General features: G+C 36.5%; 1 protein-coding gene across 1 annotated transcript in view; it reads left to right on the forward strand.

The window, feature by feature from the left end:
- The window catches only part of LOC150097286 (coiled-coil domain-containing protein 40-like), a 298,600-nt gene that overhangs the window by 37,101 nt on the left and 235,331 nt on the right, over positions 1-26,168 (forward strand). The window contains exon 3 of the mRNA XM_090406906.1: positions 6,432-6,525. Within this exon, the coding sequence (XP_090263032.1) occupies positions 6,432-6,525 (94 nt within the window). The remainder of the gene's footprint in view (positions 1-6,431; positions 6,526-26,168) is intronic.

The following is a 26,168-nucleotide window of genomic DNA, read 5'->3' on the forward strand; positions in this document are numbered from 1 at the left end:
ATTCAGAAATGAGTGTACTAAGAATTTCTATTTTACAACGAACAGTGTGGGTTTAATAAGGGAATGTTATGTTTTAACAACTTGTTTACACTCTATAATAATGTTAATTGGAGAATAGAGGATTGGATTATAAACTGTTAGCATGAATAAGAGGATTTCTGACTGACAGATATCAAAAAGTTATATATGGGTTGGGGGGGTGTCAATCTGCAAGATTCAAGGTAACCAGTGATGTGCTTGAAGGATCAGTGTTTGGTCCATTGTTATTCAGTCTGTACATTAATGACATTGGGAAGGATTTGACATGTGACATATATGCCTATTTGCTGATGATGCAATGATAGGTAAGGAGGTAATCAGGAGTGCTGCTGATATGCAGCACTTGCAGAATGATTTGAATAGGCTAGAATTGTGGGCATGTGAAAATAGAGATCTAATAACACCTTGGTGTGATTAGATATCCAATGTCATATTATATTTCTGGGATTATGGTAGAAGAAATGGATCAGGCTAGGGATCTTGGAGTTTTAGTAGACAGGAAGGTGAAGTTCAAGGGTGATATAGCAAAAATTTTAAATAAAACTTAGAGAATAATTGTAACTGAAACGAACCTGACCTGTACAGATAAGGAAGTCATTTTGCATCTTTATAAGGCCTTGATAAGCCCTCACTTGGACTTTTGCATGCAGGTCTGGTCTAATGGTTTCTGTGGTGATTGTGATACAATTGTGATACAAAGCTCAAAAATGATATCAGGATTTTGGAATACTGATTATGAGGACAGATTGAGAATTTGTAAGCTGCAGGCAATAGCAAAGAGGAGGGGGGGGTGATATGATTGAGACTTTCAAGCTTCTGAAAGGGTTATACAGAATTTCGGTAGATGGAATTTTTCATTTTATGGAGGGTGGAAAAAGGATGCGAGGTCATCCTTGGAAGCTGAGAATGAATGCTCTCAAGAAGGGGGGGGGGCTAGATTTTTCTCTCATGGAGTGGTGCATGATTGGAATAGATTGCCATTGGATGCTGTGTGTGCAAGTAGTGTGAATGAATTCAAAAACAGGTATGACAGCTGGTGTGAATAGTATGGCCTTCTTCGATGAGTTCCCTGGAGGTCTCTCTTAATAATAATATTAAAATATTAGATTACAAGAAATTGATGAGGCTAGGGATCTGAAAGTCATGGTGGATAGAGATTTGAAATTCACAGGACATATTGCAAGAGTTGGCAAAAAATAATTCAGAGGATTACTTGAATATTGATGAACACATTGACAAATAAAGATAGGGAAGTTATTATCCCTCTTTATAAGGATATGATTTGGCCACATGTTGACCTGTGCACAGATTTGGTCACCTGCATTTCTAGGGGACCAAGAGGATTTAGAGACCAGTGACCAAGCTCATGTAGGTCTGTGGAATGTTCCCTGTCAGTACAGATTGAAGGTGTGTGTGGATTGCAGAGTTTATCTGACAAGTGGAGGAGAGAATACGATAGAACTTATCAGTTACTAAAGGGATTCTATAAGATTGACACAAAAGAAATTTTTCAATACATTGGGAGTAGAGGGAAAACAAGGGGCTACACTTTGAACCTGTATAAGAGTGTGGTTACTAAGGCTGTGCAGACTAGGTTCTTTACTTGGAGAGTGGTGAATGAGTAGAATGGATTGCCAGAGGTGGTTGTGAGTGTCCAAACATAACTTTGGACACTCACAACCACCTCTGGTATAACTTTAATTAGATATATATGGTAGGCCTTGTGTTAATGGGTAGTGTGGATCTCCTGCGATTAGTCTTTTGAGTCCATGGAGTACCTATAAATAATAATAATAATAATGATATGATGATGCTTCCTGTTATTGCGTGCTGTATTATTGCAACAGGACATAGTGTTCCATTTGTTTAACACAAAAGTCTGAACTTTTGACACATGTTAAAATAGATATGCGATCATGCATCATATCCATTTTAAAGAAAATAAACAAACAACACATATATGGTTAGACTTTTGATCGATGCTATTTGTAATGTAATTTTTGAATTGTAAAAAACCTCTACGAAGGTAGAGGTTTTTTACAATTTACCTTACCCCAATGCTATTAGAGTATTCGAGACTAGGGATGAATCTTTTCTATCTTACTATGTCATTCCGCCTATTGCAGCCACCGAAGGGGGGGGGGGGGAAAGCTAGCCCCAGCAGTCCCAAGCCCAGCCCGGATAAATGGCGAGGGTTGACTTCAGTAAGGGCATCCGGTCATCAAAAAAAATCTCACCAGAAACACTTTGTGGCAAGTGTTCCTACCAAGTTTCATCATCATCATCATCATCATTTGTAACATATAATTTTGAATTGTATTTTCTAATTTCATGATAAAATTAGTTCAACTGAAACCAAAATTAAGAGAATTAAAATATTTAAAAAGTTTTAAATGCAAAATTATTTTATATAGTGAAAATAAACTTATTACTTTGTATTATTTAATGGTTTTGTTTAATTTTGCCACTCAATGAAATCATGATTCATTTAAATGAAACTTGAGATTGCTAGACAAATTTTATCAAAGAACTCAGATAGCAAATTTGAGTAAAATTTATTCAACTAACACAAAGTTATTACACCCAAAACCAAACAAATCTAATAATTGGCACCTTATACATTTTGAAAATGTATTTAAAAAACAACTTGAATAATTTCGCATCTCTTGCCTTAGTATCTCATAATGCAAAGCACATCTTCTTATGGGCATGTATGATGCTCTGCATTATGGGAAGGGTCATAATCCAGACAAGTTTCAACTTTATTGAGGTATCATCAGCAGGAGCCTGACCCAGGGGTGATACTAACATTGAAGTAATGTAGAAGTCATATTTTTGTATACGAGTAGCCAAAAGGTGTCACATCTTATTATTAAAATACTCTGGATTAGAGATGGGTTGTTGGAAGTTTTTCCACTTGCTTATACTATAAATTAAAGATACCAAGAAATTATATTCTTGGTTTAGTCCTGAAAATAGTTCAGGTGCAAACTTGTTTGTTTACACATGGATAAAGGAACCAAGAATCTGGGTCTGGCTCCCACTGATGAGACCTCAATAAAGTTCGAAACCAGTTCAACATTTATTGAGGTCCCATATTCCACCTCCCCTCATGGGCTCACTTTAGTGAGTATAGGCATGTCAAACCCGAGGTACCTGATGCTGGAACATGCCTTACTTCATGTAATATACATCTGTTATATTATCTGTAGACTGGTCCTCTACCCTTCTTTCTTTGCTTCTTTTTTCTCTTCTTGCTCCTTACCCCAATGCTATTAGAGTATTCGAGGCTAGGGATGAATCTTTTCTATCTTACTATGTCATTCCGCCTATTGCAGCCATCGAGGGGCGGGGGCAAGCTAGTCCCAAGCCCGGATAAATGGCGAGGGTTGACTTCAGTAAGGACATCCGGTCATAAAACTCAACTGCCAGCTCTAGATATGATTAAATGAGTCGAAAAGAAAGTGATACAAGGGCTAGGGCATACCCCTTAAGCGATGTGCAGCCACATCGCCCTACAGCTGCGAGAAGTGGACGAGGGCTACCCCATCAAGGGCAGGTGCAGTTAAAGAAGGAAGCAAGCCCAGCAAGTGGAAAGAATGTTGCGAGTGGGAACGTTGAATGTTGGAAGCATGACTGGAAGGGGAAGAGAGGTGCCGAGGAAGAGGAAGTTGGACATTTTATGCATGCAGAAGACAAGGTGGAAGAGGGGAAAAGGCGAAGGAACTAGGAGACGGGTATAAATTGTTCTACTCTGGAGCGAATAAAGAGGGAAGAAATGGTGTCAGAATTGTGGTGTGTGGCAGAATGAAGGGCAAAGTACTGGAAGTGGGTAGGAGAAACAACAGGATCATGCAAATGAAACTGAGTCTTGGAGAAGAGCAACTGGATATCTTATGTGTATATACTCCACAAGTTGGCTGTACAGCAGAAGAAAAAGATGAATTCTGGAGCATGCTAGATGAAGAAATGAGGGAACTGGAAGAAAACGAGATGGTGATTGTCGGAGGAGACTTGAACAGACACATAGGGAGACAGAATAGGGGACTGTGAAAGGGTGCATGGTGGCCATGGATTGAAAATGATGAACCAGGAAGGAGAGAGAATTTTGGACTTTGCAGTAGCATTTGAGCTGGTAATTGTGAACGCCTTTTTCTGTAAGAGGGAAGAGCATTTGATAACATTTAGAAGTGGCAACAATAGTTCACAGATTGACTACATTTTGACTATAAGGAAAACATCTTAAGGCAGTAACAAATTGTAAAGTAATCCCAACAGATCAAGTGATGCAGCAACACCGGCTGCTGTGTGCAGACTTTGAAATAAAGTCGAAGATAAGAACCTTTGGATGCCATGGGAGGAAGAAAATTAAGTGGTTTCACTTAAAAGAAGAGAGTTTGAGGAACCATTTGAGGGAACTGTTAGAGAGGATTTCGGATGGACTAGAAAGTGTAAAAGACTGGTGGAGACATAATTCAAAAGTAATTCTAAGCTGTGCAATTGAGGTGCTTGGTGAAACATCCAGAAAGATTAGAGAAGAAGGAGGGTGGGTGGTGGAATAATAATGTACAAGAAGCAGTGACTGCTAAGAGGAATGCAAAGCAGAAGTGGGACAAGTCAAGAGTGGAAGAGGACAGAGAGGAATACAGAGAGAAAAGGCGAGAAACCTAGAGAATTGTTGCACAGGCACAGGCCATGGCATATCAAGACTTTTATGATCAATTAGAAACAAAGGAAGGACAGAGAAAGATTTATCGATTGGCAAAATGTAGAAATAAGGCATCAGAGGACATCGTACATGTGAGGCAGATCAAAGACTCTGGAGGAAGTGTATTAAGGAGGGATGTGGATATAAGAAACAGATGGAGAACATACTTTGAAGGGCTTTTGAATGAAGAAACTGCAAGGACTCACAGAGAAGATGGGGAGCCTTATGAGGGGTGGTGCAGAACATTAGTAGAGTGGAAGTGAAGGAAGCCATAAAGAGGATGAAGAATGGAAAATTGGTGGGCCTCTGACAGGATCCCAGTGGAGGCATGGAAGGCACTGGGGAAGAGGCAAAAAGTTTTCCAGTGACAGTTGGCCTGCATCAGGGGTTAGCATTAAGTCCATTCCTGTTTAATATTGTGATGGAGGTGATGACGGAGGAGATGAGAGAAGATGTGCCTTGGACTATGCTGTATGCAGATGACATTGTGCTGTGTGCAGAATCAAGAGAAGAAGTGGCAGCTTAACTGGAGAGTTGGAGGAAAGTACTGGAAGAGAGAGGTATGAGACTGAGCAGAAGTAAGACAGAGTATATGTGTTGCAAAGTGGATGGCAGCCAGGAGACAGATCTGGAGCTGGAAGGAAATGTCATCAGGAAGGTCAGTGACTTTAGATATTTAGGTTCAACAATGAAAGAGGATGGTGAGGCTGAGAAGGAAGTGCGATGCAGGATACAAGCAGGATGGAGGAACTGGAGAGAGACAGCTGGAGTGCTATGCAATAAGAGGGTGCCGATCAATCTAAAAGGCAAAATCTACAGGACTGTAGCGATACCAGCTATGACATATGCTATGGAAACTGTAGCCCTGAGGAAAAATAGCATCAGCAGGATGGAGGTAGCAGAGATGAGAATGCTTAGGTGGATGTGCGGTGTGACCAGAAAGAATCATCTGAGAAATGACTATGTAAGGGGAACGGTGAAAGTTACGAACTTAGGAGCAAAGATACAGGAGGCAAGGTTGAGATGGTTTGTTTATGTGATGAGGAGGGAGGAAGAGTATGTGGGAAGAAAGGTAATGCAGATGGATGTGCAGGGGAAGAGGAAGTGCAGATGGCCAAAGAAGAAATGGAGGGAAATGGTGGAGGAGGACTTGAGGATGAAGTACTTGGATGTGGCTACAGCCCAAGACAGGAAGTTGTGGAGGAGACTCACCACAAACAGCAATCCCTACTTAAGTGGGAAAAGCTGCAGAAGAAGAAGATCTCACATTCCACCTCTGGCTCCCACTGATGAGACCTCAATACAGATCGAAACCAGTCTGGGTAGTGACCCTTCCCATAATGCAGAGCATCATACATGTCTTTAAGGATAAGGAGATGTGCTTTGCATTATGGGATACTAAGGCAAGTGATGTGAAGTCATTAGCTTCTTTATATGAGTTGCCCCAGTCCTGAAAATAGTTCAGGTGCAAACTTGTTCTTACACTTGGATAAAGGATTAAACCAAGAATATAATTTTTTGGTATCTTTAATTTATAGTATAACCAAGTGTTTTATTTATAGTATAACTAAGTATAGTATAACCAAAAGCTTACAGCATCTATTTTATTACTGTTTTATTAAATGATTTTACATTTTAAAAAAAGTAATTTTCATTTTCTTTTTTCCTTCATTTCAAAATGTAGAACGCTGGATACAGTGGATAGTGAAACTGTATCCACCACAAGCAGTCCAGAAGAGGGAGATGTGTCCAGACTAGTGGTATTGCCTCCAGATCATGTATGTTAGAAGTTTTATTTTTATCTTGAATGTAATTTTTGTGTCTCACTAGTTTTCAAATTGTTTTCTTTTTACTCTATGCAAATACAATATCATCCAGAAATGACCAGAAAGATAATTTCTGGAAGATCAAGTCAAATTGCACTATAAACTGCACGACATTTTAAGTTTAGATATAATATAGTTTTAATTACAGTTTAAGCTTTAGATATAAATCTGCTCTTGTAAAGAACAAGTTGATACTCGCTGTAATGAATAGCTTCTCTGTAGTGACCAGAGAAACTATTTGTTATAGTAAATCTTTAAACTTATTTGTTATAGTAAGTTTTGCAAAGTTTGCCACAGTGAATTTAGGAAAAAAAATAATCCCATTTTTATGATTGTTTGAAAATAGATACTCCAGAAAGTATTGACATTGTTGGTATTACTTTCATTGGAGTAACTTTGACTTCTTTGGCCTTATCATTCACCAAGCTTTAATGGTGAATGATAAGGCCATGTTGGGAGGATAATGATCCTCCTTTGATCATTATCCTCCCAACATACACACAGTTCTCTAGTTGGTCCATAATTTCCCCCACACAAATTGCAGACTTTCAAGTGGTATTGGTAATTGGCAGATATGAAGCATTTTAAGCTTTAAATAGCTAAAGGACAAAGTAGATTCCTTTGTGATGTTATAATTTGACATTGTTTCCTTGATTTGGAAAAGAGTTAAATTCTTGTTGCAACCAAAGAAATCTTTATATAGACTTTTCGCTTAAAAGTTAGTTAGCTAATCTCACTAATCTCACATGGAGCAGCAGCAGGGTTTCTTTCCTCCCAGAAACTCAGATTTTTTACTGTTTCCCTACATACAGGCAAATTTGCTAGAGATCACATTAGTTAAGTGGGCAGTAGATGGCATAGTGTGCAATGATGGACAGTAGTACAATGTGCGTGTAGAGCAGGGATTAAAGTCATGTAGACCAGTGTTTGTGAAACTTTTTTTTTTTTACTGGTCACAATTCACTAAATTGATTTCTGGATCCACTAATGAGTTGTGACCCACAATTTGAAATACACTGGTGTAAACAGTATGTGGACTTCTTGAGGTGTTATGTAACAATTTAACAACTACTTCACTAAAAACATTTAAATATTATTATTATTATATGGATATCTCCATCGATCCCTTGAGGGCTCACTTTAGTGACATCAGCAGTGGCAAACTCAAGGTACATGATGCAACACCATGCCTTATTTCATGTTATATACATCTGTTATATTATCTGTAAACTGATCCCTACTCTTCTTTCTTCTTTTTTTTCTTTTCTTCTTGCTCCTTTCCTCTTCCCCTCATGGACTGGAATAAGAAAGTTTTAGAGAGTATAAAAACAGAATACTTCTTGAAGGCAATGATCGCTAAATAGAAGTTGATATACTTTGGACATATTATGCAAGAAGATGACTCATTGGAAAAGGCGATTATGTTGGGGAGATTGAAGACATGAGAAGGAGAGGAAGACTGCAAAAGAGTTGGATGGACAACATAAAAGAACTTACCAACTTGAACTTACAATTGCTGTAAGAAAGGACAAGAGGCCGAGTGGAATGGAGAGCCTTGTTCATAATTCATCAAGATCAGAAACGACTGTATGGTGCATAACAACAATCTTCATGGAATCAGAAAATTAATCATGGAAGACCCATGCTAATTTTTAGCACACAGTACTTATCTTACTTCTCCTTAAGCTCATTCACTGCCAGGGAATTCTAACTCAGTTCAGCCAGGATTTGGATGTCAAACCTTTTGCACTAGAAGCAAGAATCGTACCTCTAGACCAGTGGTTCTCAAACTTTTATGCTTCACGTCCCCCCCCCCCCCCGAAATGTGTATGTAACTAGTGTACCCCCTTGTATAGATAGATAAAACTATAGTTATAATATAACAGTGGAATAAAATAAAACATATATATATATATATATATAAAACAGAATTCGAGCCAGCGCTCTCGCCAGCCATGTCTTGTTTTCTATAAGCTCTGATGAAGGCTGCCAACATCAAATAGACTGGTCTCAAACTTCTAATATTCACAAATGTTATGATGAGCTTGAAAGACGTATTATTGAGTCTAAAGAAATTACCCTCGATTCAACCCACATGAATAGCAGCCTTAGCTACAGTTTACCTGATTCGCACAGCTCTGCTGTCCAGTGCTGGCATTCTCGCGATATCACACGCACGTATAAACATACAGCTGAAACTGTAGCGCAGACTCCAATTTAAACTGTACTACAGTTTCTAGTAGATTGTTATTATGTAATGTTTCTGTCAGATTATTGTGTATAATTCTTTGTACTTTGACACCTGAAGAAGTTGATTTACCAATGAAACTAGCAGTGTCCCCATTAAACCTTATTCTTTATTATTCTCGGTGTTTTAGTCATTTAAATTAAATCAAATAATATGTATATATATGTATGCACATTAAATTTTGTATTCATAAATTATATATATCGATAAACACAAAGAGTGACGTAAACAATAACAAACATGTATAGACATGAACTACAGCGTTGCACTTCATCACTTAGTTCTCATTAATCAGTATCAGTGTTGCCAACACTTAGACTTCATTACTAGATCTAGCGACTTTTGAGCTCTCACTGTGTATTCCCCCCCAAAAAAATTTACCCCCCCCCCTCCAAGGGGTATACATACTACACGTTGAGAATCCCTACTCTAGACTATTGAGTCATTAAGGCTATTTCCTCAGAGTTATTATCATTGTTTGTTTTGGGCATCTGTATTGAGAGATATAAGTTCAGTTTATACTGTGAATCAACTTTAAGACATGAAAGTATCAGCATTTTGTTAGCTATAGATTAAAGAGAAAACAAATAGAAAGAGAGAAGGATGGGGAGTAATTCAAGGTACAATAGTATATAACAGCATATAATTACTATCAATTTCTTCAGTGCACAGGATTGCTTGAAGAAAAAGAGTTAAAAAGAAAGGATAATAAAAAACATCGGATATTTTATATCCAGGTAAACAAATTCGGAGATATCATGGCTTTGTACTAATGAGTGATAGTTTGAAAATCATGTGGAATTAAATTTCTATGCTTATGAAAATAAAGTATGTTTGTGCTGTCTAATTTTGCGATATCTATAATGGATGTGTTTTCAAATAAGCACTCAATTGGAGCCTTCTTATGCATGTTGTAAAAGTAAATATATCTTTAACTGCTTGTTAATATAGCATGTCTGCAATGGAATTTCCTATGATTACTGCAGTATTATCATAAGTATTCACCTTCTTAATCGTTTGAGATTTTTGAGTTGCATTTACTTAAAATATTTTAAATAACTATAATTGTCAAATAAGTAGGCATAAGTTCAAAATATCTCAGATTCATATTTCAGGAATCTAAAATATAAATACTGAAGTGTTAAAAAAATAACTTTAATATCTCGCATAACAAAATAAAATTAAAAGTAAAAAAGGAACATGAAGAACTACAATAATTTAAAAATACTAAAGTAAAATCTAAAATTCCAGTATAACATAACTGTGGATGGATTAAAAGTAGATTCAGAACCAACTGAATTGAAAGTATTCTGCAGAGAAGGCAGATACATTGTTTCAATGGTTAGCTCTTCTAGACAATTAATCAATTTAAATGGTGTGCTTGAGTACATTTGATTTAAAAAGGAGTGCTCATTCCCTTAAAAGTAATCAGGGGCAAGTGTTATCTGTTGGTCTAGTGAAATATGCATTGAGAGCTGAGTTTGAATTCATAACTAATTGACCTGAAATAAATAATGGAAAATGTTATACCTCTTTTGGGGCCCTATAGAAAATGTCATGCATCTAATAAAGCAAAGATTATTTCCTGAAAATGTAATTATTCTGTAGTTCCTATGAGGCACAAACCAGGAGTATTTTTCAACCAGTGAGATCAGAAGGTAGTCCCAGTTGTTTACAGTAAGCAGTAGAGTCAACTGATGCTTGTTGTGCTGCAAATGGAGAGGGAGAGGGATGTAAAGTATTATTCTCTTTCAACCAAAACAGTAGAAAACAATGACATTGTTTCCAAAGTTCTGTCCTTGTAGTAGTTTTGTATTCACTCCTCAATTAAAATTTCTAATCTTTTCAAGCCAGACACAATGAACTAATATTCTGTGATGATTTTTTCAGCTCTTTAAAACATAAATAGTGAAATTATGGGGGCTGTGTCAAGTGTTACAAGTCTCATATTGCACTTCCTGATGTTGTTTCATTGACTGAGACAAAGTTAAATAATTAAATATCATTATAAAATATTGATTAAATATTTTTAATCCTTTCTTAGTGCTCTTTCACTTTATTACGCCTCTAACATGAGTTTCTCTCAGTACGTAAGCCTTAACACATGAAAATCAACAGTTATAATGCAGTTTGTTATATATTAGTCCTCTGTATAGCATACAACTAAAAATATTAATAATGTCATTCTTAAACAATTTCCATTTAGCTAGTGAAAATAGTGAGAAAGTAATCTTGTGTGCTTTATTTTGGAGGCAAAAAATGAAACAACATTTTAAATAAAATTTGGTTCTAATGTTGATAGAACTTATTGCCGCTACTCACATGGTGCTTAGTAAGTTAAACAGCTCTGTCACTGCTCTACATGAAAAAAGTAATTAATATTTTAAATCCAGTACTGTGGATCATCCTACATCACATCTCTGAAGTTGCAGCAAAAAAAGTAATTCATAAAAGTTTAGGGCATAAGGAATATTAGATAGGTGACAAAAGCATCCAAAGCAGGCACTTCAAGAAATTTGAAATCCTATAACAGCACCAAGATACTACTTTCTGACTGCAACTTTGACGAGATCGTGTGGTCATAAAATTATCATCGCACTACTTGCTGAAGAAGCTAAGAATGCTCTCAGTCTGGATCATAACTTTGCCGTTACACCCAAACAAGTTCCATAACTAGAAATCATGATGAATGTAGAATGGGGAATCTACTATCTTCCACCTGCAATGGCTAATAATGTTCATTTAGACATAACAAGCATCCTAAACAAGGCTAAACCACCAAAAAGTAATATACCACAGAATGAAATGGCTGCCTTAAAAACATTGTATAGGAATAAAAATATTGTTATTATTGAAGCTGATAAGGGTAATGCAACAGTTATCATGGATCAAGAGGATTATAACAAAAAAAAAAAAAATGCAAGATCTCCTATGTGACAGTTCTTCTTACCAAATTATAGATTAAGACCCTACTATGTCTCAAAAGAAAAAAGTCTGCAAATTATTTTTAAAAAGTGACTTTTGGCCAAGAAATCATCAACAAAATAAAACCTGTTCGTGTTAAACCACACCACATTTATAGAGCACTAAAAATCCACAAATTTAATATTCTCCTATGCCCTATAGTTGATAGGATAGATAATCCTACTCATAAACTTGCCCAACAGTTAGCCAAGTCTCTCGACTCCCTTACTGACAACTCCTCAATTTTTGTAAAAAATTCAGTCCATTTCAAATCATTAGTTCAAATTCATATCCTTAAAAATTCAAACATAATGGTTAGTTTTGATGTCACTTCTTTATTTACTAATGTACCACTAATAGACACTCTTGATTTCATAACATCTAAGTTTCCCCATGATATCTTTGAATTATTCAAATTTACTATGTATGCAGGTTACTTTACATGGGGAGGAAATATCTACTAACAGATTGATGGTACTGCTGTGGGTTCCCCCCCTCCCTGCCTTCAGCAAACTTTTACATGGAACACTTTAAAAACAAAATACTTACCATAGCTACATAAAAGCATAACTCTAGTGTGGTTATGCTTTGATGATGTGTTTGCCATTTGGCCCCATGGACAAGACACTTTGGATGCTTTTGTCACCTACCTAAACAGCAAACACTCCAGAATTCACTTCACAGTAGAAAAGTAATCTACTGTAATGGATCACTATCTTTTTCCATTTACAGAAAGCTAATACACACAAGAAGATATCTACATAAACAATCACATCATCATCCAGCCCAACAGTATGGTATTTCAAAAACACTTACACACAGAGCCAGAGCCTTTGTTCTAATGATACAGCTCTTTCCACAGAACTTAAATATCTGTGCCATGCTTTCTTAGCCAATGGCTACAATTCCTACAAAAAAGATAAAACACTATGTAGTCCCATTACTCCTCCCTCCTCTAATACACAAGAACAAAACATTATTATTCCTATTCCCTATTTCAGAGGTACATTAGAAAAGACAGCCAAAGTACTAATAAAACAAGGCGTTTGCACCATATTCAAACCTCATGTTAAATTAGCAACACTGATCTGCTCTTCTAAGGATAAACTTCACCCTCTAGCATATCCTGGAGTGTATGAAGTGTCTTGTGGCTATAACTTGACCTACTATGGATAGACAGAAAGTTCTGTTAACATCCACCTTGGAGGACATAAAAATACATTCACTATCATTATTTTGGGAAGTCAGGACTGTCAGAGCATGCTTTGAACACTTCTTCACACAGGATATTAGGTGGACAAAAACTAATATGCTATTTAGAAGTCGTTACAGATCGTGAAGATTATTTAGATTATAGGGAGAGCTTGGTGATATAAAGTTAACTGATTTCAGTAGCAGTGGTAGTGGTTGTCAGAAATGAGTGAATTTTGGCAGAGAGATACAAATAACATGCTTGAGGGTGAAGAAGACAAACATTTGGAGGATGATTGGATGGGAAAATGTTGATTTAGAGTAGGATATTTGAAGAGACAGAGATAGCAGTACTGAGAAAAGTGGAGGGTATGAAAAATGAGTTGAGAAGCTTGAAGAAGAGATTAGAAGACTGGATAGGATAACTGATGTGAGGCAAATAAGAGTCATAGTGAAAGAAAGTTATAGGAATGATAGAATGAGAGAACCAGGGAAAGACAGGAAATGAGAAGGTTAAATAGCACAGGAACAAGGGACGGAGAGATAAAAGGAAGGCCAGTAAGTGAGAAAGCAAGAAGTGTGTGAGAGAGAGAGAGAGAGAGAGAAGAGAGATGCAGATGAGAGAACCAGAAAAAAAGATAAGAAATGACAAGGTGAGATAGCACAGGAACAAGGGATGGAGCGATGAAAGGAAGGCCAGTAAGTGAGAAAGCAAGAAGGGACAGTGTCAGAGAAAGTGTGTGAGAGAGAGAGAAGAGAGAGATCCAGATGAGCAAGGAATGAATTGACTGGTGAGAGGTGTGATATATGGAGATTCAATGATTTGTGGAATGAAAAATAGAATGCTAGAAGAACTTGCCTGGAGGAATGATACTGTAAACATGTGGATGAGATGATAGTGATGATAGGCACGAGTTATCTGAGAGGTGGTGTGAATGGATGGTGAGAGATCTGAGGTTAATGTTTGAGATTGTACAGCAGAAGATGCAAGCATGTTACTCAGTTATGGTAATACAGAGTTGAGGAGAAGATCAGCAATAAAGAACAATGTTTAACAAGAATGTGTTAAAACAAAGGCTTGGATTATGTAGATGTTTGGAAAGCACTTAAGGATAGAAGAACTGTGTGTGAAAGATGGACTGCACCTGAACAAGGAAGAACTTAGACATTTGGAGAGATTTTTGTTCTCTGGGTAAGTGAGAGTGCTAGGGCATGGAAGCTAGAGTTGCAAGGATGGAGGTAGTAGGGGTTGCCTCTTGTGGAAATAGTTGCTTGGGAGATTGGGGAATCTGTGGTATATTGCAGAATGAAATGGAGTCTGGAGGAATACTGACATTGCATTAATGTTTCTTTATACAAATGCCACGAGTGTCAGGAATAAAGAAAATGGTGGAATTAATAGCCTCAGCTTCTCCAGAGATTATTGGGATTAGTGAAACCTCATTGACAGAAGATGATTTCCTGACAGGAATAGAAGTTGAAGGGTATAGCATATTTCTGCAAGATTGGAAGTGGTGGTGAAGTATTACTTATGATAAGTGATGAGTTGTGTCCTCTCAGAGTGGAGAATTTGGAGGGAAATGACACTAATGGATTTTTTTTTTTTTTTTAATATCACAAATTTATATACAGTAATCTTTCAGAAGAAAATTTTTGAAAATTTTCACCTTTTAGCTTAAAAGTGTACAAACAGATGAATTTTATTTTAGGAAATGCTCATTTTAGTGATTGTATCTAGTTCTTAACTGCTGCAAATATGTATGGTGAAAACATTCAGAAACACATCACATACAGATTGATTTCAAGTTTGTTTATTTTAAGGTATTCCAATTACATCCTCCTATCAGCACCAGGGACTGAATTATAAATAACTACTTTTTGTGTAATTTACTACTGGTTTGAAATTTTTTACAGGGAGTTTCACATTTCATTATCTGAAATCTATTACTTCCTTTTAACCATTTAGAGAAAAGAAACAATATAATGATACTGTTCTGTCTGGTAAAGCAAGCAGTTCTAAAACTAGTCTATTTCTTTGAAATTTGATTATTCTAGTCACTAGCTTCTTTTAATTCTCGGCCTGCATCAGTTCTTTTAAGGATTAGCAAGCAGCTCATATTATTCTAATTTTTACAAGTAGATAAACAGTTTTATTATAGATAAAAAAATTATATTTATGCCATATAAAAGTTAATTGTGACTGTTACTGTCCCCCCCCCCTAAAAAAAAAAAAGAAGTCCTTAATTCCTTACTACAAATGTTGTTGGTTGCCATTTCTGAAATCAGCTATCTCTTAGATATCCAAGCTAATAATCCTTTCTTCCCTAGCAACTGCCAGGTTGAAAGCTAAATGAGGTTGAGTGTACATTTAGGCACATCCATTTGGTTGCTGCCATTTCGAGAGTCATTTGGGTGCTGCTAAACCCATTTTGGCACTGACCCATTTGGCGACAGATGTTTTGGAGCCAAATAAAAAATAAAACATTTTGTATGTGGAAAACTGATTTAGAGTGAACAATAGTGTTATTTGTTAGTGACAAATAGTGAAACTGTTCTTGCCAACAGGTGGTGTCTGAGTTCCTCTTTGGCGCCACAAGTGTTTTGTTCTATCATCATCTTCATATATATATATTCTCAGGGGCTCACATTGGTGAGTACGGGCATGGCAAACCCGCGATACCCAAGCTAGACTTGATCTTACTTCATACAATATACACTTGGTATATCATATGTAGAGACTGGTCTTTTACTCTTCTTTCCCTCTACTCTCTCTCTTACTTCTTACCCCCCCCCCCCCCCCCCCCCAGTGCTATTAGAGCAACTTGAGGGCAAGGGGTGACTCTTTCCTCTCAAACTGTAGTTTTTACTATCTACTAAAAAAAAAAAAGTGGCTGAATTCAGGTCAAGGAGTGGTGGTTGACACTTGAAGAAAACTTAACCATTGAAACTGAAGAATGAACTCTAACCAACCTAAAGATACATGCCGGCTCGACCGTCACCCGGTCAAACAAGGGTCGCGCCCACTATTAGGGAACCAAGATAGTGAAGGCGAAAAATATGCCATTGGAACAACACATCACCTAATAGACAGGAAAAACATAACAAGCATAGGAACATGGAATGTAAGAACTCTTCACCAGGAAGGAGCATTGGAAATACTACTGCATGAATTAGACAACTACCGATGGGAAGTGATTGGACTCTGCGAAACCAGATGGACTGGAAAAGGAGAATTCCACCACGGACAGTATAAAATCTTAACTTCAAGCAGGGAGGACAACAAACACCAAGAAGGAGTAGCACTTATATTAAAACCAAAGGCTCAAAACTCTCTATTGTTCTACAATCCTATCTCACCTAGGATAATTAAAGCAAGATTTAAAACATCAATCGGATCACTAACTATTATTCAAGTATACTCACCATTCAACATCATCAGAAGAAGACATTGAGGAGTTCTATATAGATTTGCAAAAATCTGTACAGCAGACATCAAGTCAAGATCTCCTAATTGTAATGGGGAATGTACACAAAAGTAGGCAAAGCCTGGGATACCTGGCCAAGAGTAATCGGAAAGTTCGGGTATGGAGAAAGCAATGAGCATGGCAAAAGACTGCTAAACTTCTGCTCAAATAATAGACTAACAATAACCAACACTCTCTTTAAACATCCAAAACCCCAAAGAAAATGGACATGGATATCACCAGACAGACAAACCAAGAATATGATAGACTATATTATTGTAAACCAAAGATGGAAATCAAGTATCCTAAACTGCAGATCCTTCTCTGCAGATTGTGGATCAGACCATAAGATAGTATTAGCAAACCTAAGAATAAAGTTAAAATCTGGAATTACTTTTAGAGTCAAAAGGAGACTGAACTACAAGACAACAATATTCTAAGAAAATATCAACTAGAACTAGATAAAAACCTGAAGGAACTACAAAACAGAATATAAACATCGAAGAACATTGGTGCAAATTAAAGGAAATAATATTAAATTCGACAGAAAAAACAATAGGTTACACAGAAAGAGAAAGTAAAAAGGATTGGATCTCGAATGAAGTAAAAAGGTTAAGTGATCAAAGGAAAAGCACGAAACTAAAACAGAACTATAACGGAAATGAATATAATAGATTAACCAGAGAAATGAGAAAACTAATTAAAAGAGACAAGAATAACCAGTTAGAAGAAAAATGCAAAATGGGAGAAAAGCTATCAAAAGAAAATAACCTTCATGGATTATATAAACAAATAGACCAAATTAGTAAGTCACGGGCAACAAAAATTATAATGATCAAAAACAAAGAGGGACAACTAATTGAAAGTAAAACAAAAAGAATGGCCAGATGGGAAGAATACTTCAAAGATTTATATAATAAAAACAGCTCCCAGGATATTACGATTCCAGCCACTGAAATGGAAGAGGAAACAAATATCTTTACCAAAGAAATAATAGCACACAACATAGAAAAACTCAAAACTAGGAAAGCACACCTGGCATTGATCAAATACATGCAGAATTTTTTAAAAGCAGGAAAGGAACAACTTTTGGAACCATTAAAAATATTAATTGAAAGAATTTACAAAAACGAAGCAGTGCCTACTGATTGGACCAAATCAATTATAAATCTTACATACAAAAAAGGAGATAAAACAGAATGCAATAATTACAGAGGCATTAGCCTCCTCAGTATTCCAAGTAAGGTTTTTACGAAAGTACTCCAAAAACAAATTAAGTCATATATAGAACTGGCACTAGGAGAAGAACAAGCCGGTTTCAGACCAAGGCGAAGCACAATTGAGCAACTATTCACCTTAAGACAGCTAATAGAAAAGACACTCGAGTACAACCAAAGTTACTACATAAATTTCATAGACTTTCGTCAGGCATTTGATTCAATCCATAGAAGAGAACTATGGAAAACTATGGAAGAATTTGGAATTCCCAACAAAACCATAAGAATAATAAAGAATCTATATGAGAAATCTGAAAGTGCAGTACGAATGGAGGATGCCTTAACCAACTGGTTCCACACAGAGAGAGCGGAGTAAGACAGGGATGCAATCTGTCACTAGACCTGTTCAATCTTACACTGGAAGAAGCGACCAATAAGGCCTTAAACAATGAAGACTCCGGAATCAAAATATATGGGAAAAATGTGACAAATTTAAAATTTGCAGACGACATTGCATTACTTGCAAGCACAGAAGAAAATCTACAGCGAATTTCTGATAAAGGAGGAGTGTATAAAATCTGGATTAAACATATAGACAAAACAAAAATTATGCAAATAGGAAAAAGAAACACCAATCTGAAAATTGAAATTGATAGTAAGAATCTAGAGCAGGTAGAAAACTTCACCTACCTTGGAGGAGTTATTGAGTACAATGGTGAAATTATAAAAGATATAAACAGACGAATCAGTCAAGCATCCTAAACTTCTGGACAACTTAATATAATATGGAAGTCAAGAGACATCAAACAAGTAACAAAAGTAAGAATCTATGAAACAATGGTCCTCCCAATACTCCTCTATGGAAAGGAATGCTGGAATCTCAAAAAGGCTGAAGAGAAAAAATTATTAGTTACTGAAATGGGTTGGCTATGAAGATTACTTGTATCTCTGCTGGATTGACTAAGAAATGAAGACATAAGGAAATGACTAAAACAATAAATAACAATAATAGACAAAATCCAAGAAAGAAGACTGCGATGGTTTGGCGATGTGACCAGAATGGGAACAGAAAGACTACCATCTTAAGCCCTGAATACAACGATGGAAGGTAAAAGATCCAAAGGACGGCCAGAATTAGATGGTTAGACAAAACAAAAGAGGACCTGAAAACCAAATCACAACAAGCGACACCAAATTGGACAGAATTGTTCGGACTCTCCCGGGACACACAGAAGTGGAAAGAGTTCATTTGGCCTCATCATCATCCACATAGATGATGGAAGAGAGAAGAAGATTATATAAAGATGATAATTGAACAAAACACTATATGAGGGTGGTCTGAAAAGTTCTCGGTCTCAACCATAGATGGCAACACTATCGGCAAGATTTTTTTTCTAAGTTGGTGCATCTGTCATAAGCATCCATGTGAAATTGCAAGTCATTCTATCAAGTAGTTTGTTTTATACAGCTGTCTGAATCAAAAGTGTTGTCTGTATCTCTTGAAATGGATAAAATTCAGTATCGTGCAGTTATAAAATTCTTTGTAAAAGACGGTTTCATGTCAAAAGAAATTCATTCAAAGTTTATGGGCACTCTTCTCCTTTGTTTTCGACAATTAAGAAATGGGCTGCCAAGTTTAAACATGGTCGTACCAGCCTTGAAGATGATCCACGTGAAGGACATCCAAAAAGTGAATGATATATGCATGTAAACACAAGAAAGATATTTAATTAACCAAATATTTTGGTCTGGAAATAGCAGACCATCCTCAGTGGTATTACAAGAACAGTTTTAAAAAATACAAGCTAGAATACTAATAATAGATCATTTAAAATAGAACACGCTGCGTGATGTTATATCACTAAGTATGAAACGGAATATTTTGAAGTAGAGACATGATTCGAAAAAACAAAAAATTAATGAGTAATCTTGATTAGACTTTCCCAGATTTTTGATATAGATATACAGTCATTACAATTCAGGTTGGGACTATGGAGCATGGCCTCCACGCTTTCCTTGAACAAACGTTCAAACCTATAACGGGATCTATGCAAGAGGCAAGTCCTGGACCAAAGGATGCTGTGGTCAGTTTCAATCCCGTGCTGAGCCAATCCAGACTTTTCAGGTTTGATGTGAAGAATGGAGGATTGATGTTCTTGGATTCTTTTTTCAAGAGAACGTCCAGTCTGTCCAAAATAGGAGAGATCACAGTTGCAAGGAATTTGATAAACTCCAGGAAGAGATAAAGTTGAGCGTTTGTCTTTAGGAGAAGGAAAATGAGAAGACAATTTGTTAATAGGTGAAGACGTAGCTGTTAAATCATATTTCTTTAAAATTCTTGCGATAGGTTCTGAAATACCGGAGATATAAGGAATTGGCACTCGACATATTGAAACTTTGTTGTTTTGTGGAGGATTATAAGAATTGAGAAGATGTTGAGTACTTTTTTCAGAAAAGCCATTGAGTTTTATGTGTTGTTGGATAGCAGAAAGTTCTTTCTGTAGATAATCAAAAGTAGAACAATTAGTTTTGGCTCTTCTGATGAGGCATTTTATAATTCCTGTTTTTTGACATGGATGATGGGCTGATTCTTTAAGAATATAATGACCTGTGAACACTGGTTTCCTGTATACTGTAGTTGTAAGGGTATTTGAAGGTGACCGGATGAGGAGAACGTCTAAAAAAGATAACTGGTTGTTTTCTTCTATTTCCATAGTAAACTTTATACGATGATGCAAGGAATTGATACTGTTTAAAAAAGAAGGTAAAGAGTTTTTGCTGTGTGGCCAAACAGTAAAGATGTCATCTATATATCTCACCCAAAAGGATGGTTGAGGGAAAATAGATGAGAAGAGGACTTTTTCTAAATGTTCTAAATAAAAGTTGGCTAAAGCAGGAGAAAGAGGAATTCCCATGGCCATTCCTTCTACTTGGCTGTAAAATTTATTTTGACATACAAAATATCCAGAATGTGTTACAAAATCGAATAGTTTTATAATGTCTTCAGGAAAGATGTCAGCAAGTAATTTTAAAGTTTCCTTGAGAGGTACATTGGTATATAAAGATTCTATATCAAAGCTAACCATAAGATCTGTAGGTTGTAATGAGATATTTTTTAATTTTTCTAAGAAATCTGATGAGTTTTTTTAAAAAAGAATTAGAGTTGCCAATGTAAAATTTCAATAATTTAGCTAGATATTTGGCTATACGGTAAGTAGGAGAATCAATACAATCTACTATTGGACGAAGAGGATAGTCAATCTTATGTATTTTTGGAAGACCATAAAATCTAGGAGGTCTTGCAAAATGAGTTTTAAGTCTTTCGATTGTGTCTTTATCTAAACTGATGACTTTATCTAAGAGAGAATTTAATTTCTTTAGTTAGTTAACAAGAATAAAACTGTTGGTTGGATTATAATCAATTTCTTGATATGTGGAACGATCTCGAAGCAAAAGAGAAAGTTTTCTTCTGTAATTTGCTGAGTCAATAACTACTGTTGCTTTTCCCTTGTCAGCTTTGATGATAATGAGGTGATTATTTTTTTTCAAGGACTGTACGGATTTCATTTCAGAAGGAGATATGTTGGAAGGAGGAAGTTTGGCTTTAAGTAGAGAAGAAGTGACTTCTAGGCGAAGAGCATTAGCTTTATCACTAGTTAGATGACTGAGATTCTGTTCAATGTTAACTAGGAAATCTAGATATGGTATCTTATTAGGAACAATAGAAAAATCATGTCCTTTTGACAGGATGAGGGTTTCGCTTTCAGTTAAAGGACGTCTGAATATATTGACAATCCAATTATCTGGAGTTATGAAGGGCTTGGATTGTCTAGACGAAAGAGCTTCATATTTACGGTTTAGATGTTGACTTAGTTTATTATAAGCACGTTGAGTAGAACGTTTAGCCACACTTAGAACTATGTGAGAAAGATGCGGATCCAAATTTGTGGAAATATAAGTGCGCAGATCAGAAATATGATGACTGTGAATAGCAAGATCACGTTTAGCAGCTTTAAGTTGGTTACGGATTAGTGATAAACTGGTGTTCTGGTAAATATTATGAGCTCCAGGAGATTTTATCATTTCTTTAATCTTAGCGAAATTGGGAATAATCTTGTTGTCGCAGCATTTTTTTAAGAAATTGATCTTTGCTCGTAACCTACCTTGTATAACTGAAAGTTTTCCTAATTTACCGGTTATTTTGGTAGCATTTTCCCCGTGAAGGATAAGAATTTGCTGTTTTAAGGATACTTGTGACATAAGACTGAATGATATATGCACGTAAACACAAGAAAACAGCAAATTCCAAAAAGTGTAACAACACCAGAAATCATTGATCAAGTGCATGATATGGTATTGGATGACCGGCGAGTCAAAGTGTGTGAAATTGCTGAGACTATAGGCATTTCAAAAGAACACGTAGGATATATTTTGCACGAAGAATTGCAAATGAAAAATCTTTGCGCAAGAAGGATGCCGCGCTTGCTCACAGAAGATCAAAAACGCACTCCCATGAAAATCTCTGAACAGTACTTGGCACATTTTAACAAGAATAAAACTGATTTTGTGCATTGATTTATTACTATGGATGAGACTTGGATTCACCATTACACACCCACCAGAACCCAAAAAGTAGTCAAAACAGTGGACAGAAGCCGGTTGTTCAGTACCAAAGAAGACAAAGTCGGTTCCATCAGCAGGAAAGGTCATGGCATTGGTGTTTTGGGATGCTAAAAGCATTTTGTTTATTAATTATCTTAAAAAGAGTAAAACAATAACCGGGGAAATTATTCTGATCTTTTAACTAGACTAGACAAAAAAATTTGTGAGAAAAGACCCGATTTGCAGAAGAAAAAAATCATCTTTCATCAGGACAATGCACCTGCCCACAAAGGTGTTTTCGCAATGGGAAAATTAAGGGATCTGCACTATGAATTGTTGGAAAACATCCACCCTATTCCCCAGATTTGACTTCTATCCCTTCCCAAAACTAAAACTCTTCTTCGTTGGTCAGCGTTTTTCTTCGAATCAAGAGGTGATTGCAGCTGTTGTGAGGTATTTTGCAGATCTTACTGAGAACCACTACAGGGATGGGATAATGGCATTGGAGCATCACTGGAATAAATGTATTAGTCTTAAGGGAGATTATGTTGAAAAATAAAAATAATTTTGAAATTATAAATTCGTTTTTTCATTGTTAGGCCGAGAACTTTTCAGACCACCCTCGTATCTCTGCTCCTTGAAAAGTTTGAGACTGGTGTACTGATGTTATCCATCTTTTAATCGTAATGATATCGATCATGTTCTTGGTTTTCCCATCATTTGATCACCACATCCATTTTCTGCACTCCTTTTGCTGGAATCTTGTGTTACAGATCATTATGTCGTGGTTCCACAGCAATTTGTGGTAATGCCTGTGTTTTAATATTGCTTTTATGAATTTCTTTAATTAGTTTATCTATTCAAGCTGTACAAAAAAAGAGTCAAAAGCATACTGCAACTGGCTTACATCCAAAACTTCATCTTCCTATACTACTTGCACCAAAGCCCAGAATAGCTGCAAGAAAATTATCACCACATCAAAAACTGATTTTGAGCACACTAAAAGCAGGAAACTTGCATCTTTCCTAAATGGCAGCCATGCCTTCTGGGCTCTAGCCAAAGCTATTGGTTGTAACTTTTGCCCACTACTATTACACCTAGATGGTGCTATTGTATCATTACCCAACTAGGGGGTTTGGCTTTTTCTTTGGGTGATGAAAACCTGTTTTCCTATTTCTCCTCCAACTCTTGCATAGGTGAACATAGTAAATGTCCTCCAACCATTCCAAATTCAAAACTCAATGCTGCATTGACCAGAAAGCGATCAGAAAAATGTTACTCAAATTGGATACCAAAAAAGTCTCCTAGCCCTCATGGCATTACTCCAATTGTTCTAAAGGTCTGTGCTCCAGTCTGTGCTCCCACTCTATTCTGCCTATGTATACTTTCTTATTCCACTGCTATCTATCCTGCAGCCTGGAAACTAGCTCATATGCAGCATCCAACAATTTGGAAAACATCCAAATTGTTGGATGTTTTCCAACAATTTGTCACTTTTCTTATTCCTAAGAAAAGTGACAAATAATCTTTATCCTGAAACTACTGTCCAATTTCTCTCAACTCAGTTCTTTCTAAAGCAAAGGAACGGACCATCACTGCCCAAACTCCTATGCTACCTTGATGAATCTCATCTAATAAATGACCAACATTATGGATTCCATCACTGCTAATCAGCAGGGGGGATCTGCTAAACCTATGTCAGCCATCTCTGGACAAACACCATGGAAACGTTTGTGGTTGTCCTTGATATTTCCAAGGCCTTTGACCAAGTTTGGTACAAAGATCTATTAAGTAAACTCCAATCATTTGGTCTTCCCCTGACTTCTGCAATTGAGTAGCCAACTTTCTGACTGGATGCTAACTTAATTGTATAGATGGCTCCTTATCTTCTATCTATACAATTAATGCTGGAGTCACACAAGGCTCTGTTCCTTTCCCACCCTCTTCCTTCTATACATAAATGATTTACTCCAGTACACAGTTTTGCTGATGACAGCACATTGCACTTCTCCTTTTCATTTGGCAAATCTTGCAAAGGACAAATCACCACAACCTGCAGAATTCTTACCTCTACTACCTTAAATTATGTTCTTCAAAACATTCTTAATGGAGTTCGGATAACCTTGTCAACTTCAATGCTAGCAAAACACAGCTCTGTATTATTTCCCACAAAGAAAGAACCCTGTTCTTCCAATCTTATACCCTTGACAATACTTAAATCTCTATTCAAATCTCTATTCAAGATGAGATTTACCTTCTTGGAATACTCTAACCTCAAATTCCTCTTGGCAGAAAACATATCACAAATATTGTTTCCTTCCTCTGCATCCAAAAAATTAGGCTTTCTCTTTTGCTTGAGGCATTACTTGAACTTTAAGCCTTAGACAAATCAGATATCTGTCCATCAATTGAATACTGCTCTCTCTCTCACACTGAAGTGGTGCCCCTAAGAGTTATTTGGCTTCTATACAGAAAAGAGCAGTTAGATTGATTGATGACTACTTATTCACTCACTAATACACTCCACTCACTTTTGCACAGGCATTCATTCTCTGCAGCCACCCTTAAGAGCTCCCTGGCTTCTATACAGAAAAGAGTAGTTAGATTGATTGATGACCCCTCTCTCACTAATACACTCCACTCACTTTCATACAGGTTTTCATTCTCTGCAGCCTGTATCTTTTTATAGAAGATTTGTCCTCTTCTTCTTTGTTCATCTTTTCACCTGCTGTTCTCTGGAACAGTCTTCCACCACATGTGTTTCCTAAGGAATACAATCCACAGCTTTTCAAATCAAATGTGAATAAGTTCCTTATTGCCCATCCATGGTACTAGTGGTTGACCAACCTCTCTGCAGCCTGCATCTTTTTATAAAAGATCAGGCTGTGAAGAATGAATGCCTGTGCAAAAGTGAGTGGAATGTATCAATGAGAGAGGGATCATCAATCAATCAAACTAATCTTTTCTGTTTAGAAGCCAGTGAGCTCTTAGGGACACCCCAGATGTGAGTACAGTATTCAATGGTTGGACAGATTTGTGATTTGTATAGGGTTAGGAGCTGTTTGAAGTTAAAAGTAATGACTCGAGCAAAAGAGAAAGCCTAATTTTTTATAGCCACCTGTTTATCAGAATTGGCATCAGTAATTCCCCTACTTTCTTGCAAATCCATGCAAATCCAAATGCATGCAGCAGGTAACTAACATCCTCTCACAGTTCAACTCCAAGCCCACAAAACAAATTTCTCCTCTTCTTCATTCATTCCTTCCACTGCTGCTCTCTGGAACAGTCTGAAACTACATGTGTTTCCTAAGGAATATAATCCACAGCTTTTCAAATGAAATGTGAATAAGTTCCTTATTGCTTATGGTAGCAGAGGTTGACCAACCTTTCACAGATGGGTTCTCCATAATATATACAGGACCGGCGCATAGTATTTTTCTTGTGTGTGTGATCAATGTTCGGTGCCTTTCCAAAAAAGTTTTTTTTTGAATAAAGTGTGAATAAAACGAACAGGAAATGAAAACCGCTTTACAGTATAATGTTACCTATTAGTCCTGCTTATACAAATTTTTTCAAGTTATATAAATTTTCAAAATAATATAAAATAGTAATATAAAGTTAAGAGATTTATTCAAATATTCTTTACATTAATTTTTCATTAATAAATAAATTAATTTTGAAGATTCAATGAAAATAGATAAAGGAATTTTACAAGAATGTTTTGCATTGGACTCGAGAGTTCACCGATTATTTTGTGTTGCTGATGCTGCCCTAACAGCCCGCTAATTTAACAGGCTCGAATGTTGAGAAGAATGAGTTATCAGTAGTAAGCCGACTTTTAGGGCCAGACCACATGCATCCGATTCGATTAAAATTAGGATAGGGCCCTTACATGGAACTTAAAATTAA

This window comes from Typopeltis vanoorti, chromosome 17, assembly GCF_054136105.1.
Source record: "Typopeltis vanoorti isolate ZY-2024b chromosome 17, IOZ_Tvanoo_1.0, whole genome shotgun sequence".
Lineage (NCBI taxonomy): Eukaryota > Metazoa > Arthropoda > Arachnida > Uropygi > Thelyphonidae > Typopeltis > Typopeltis vanoorti.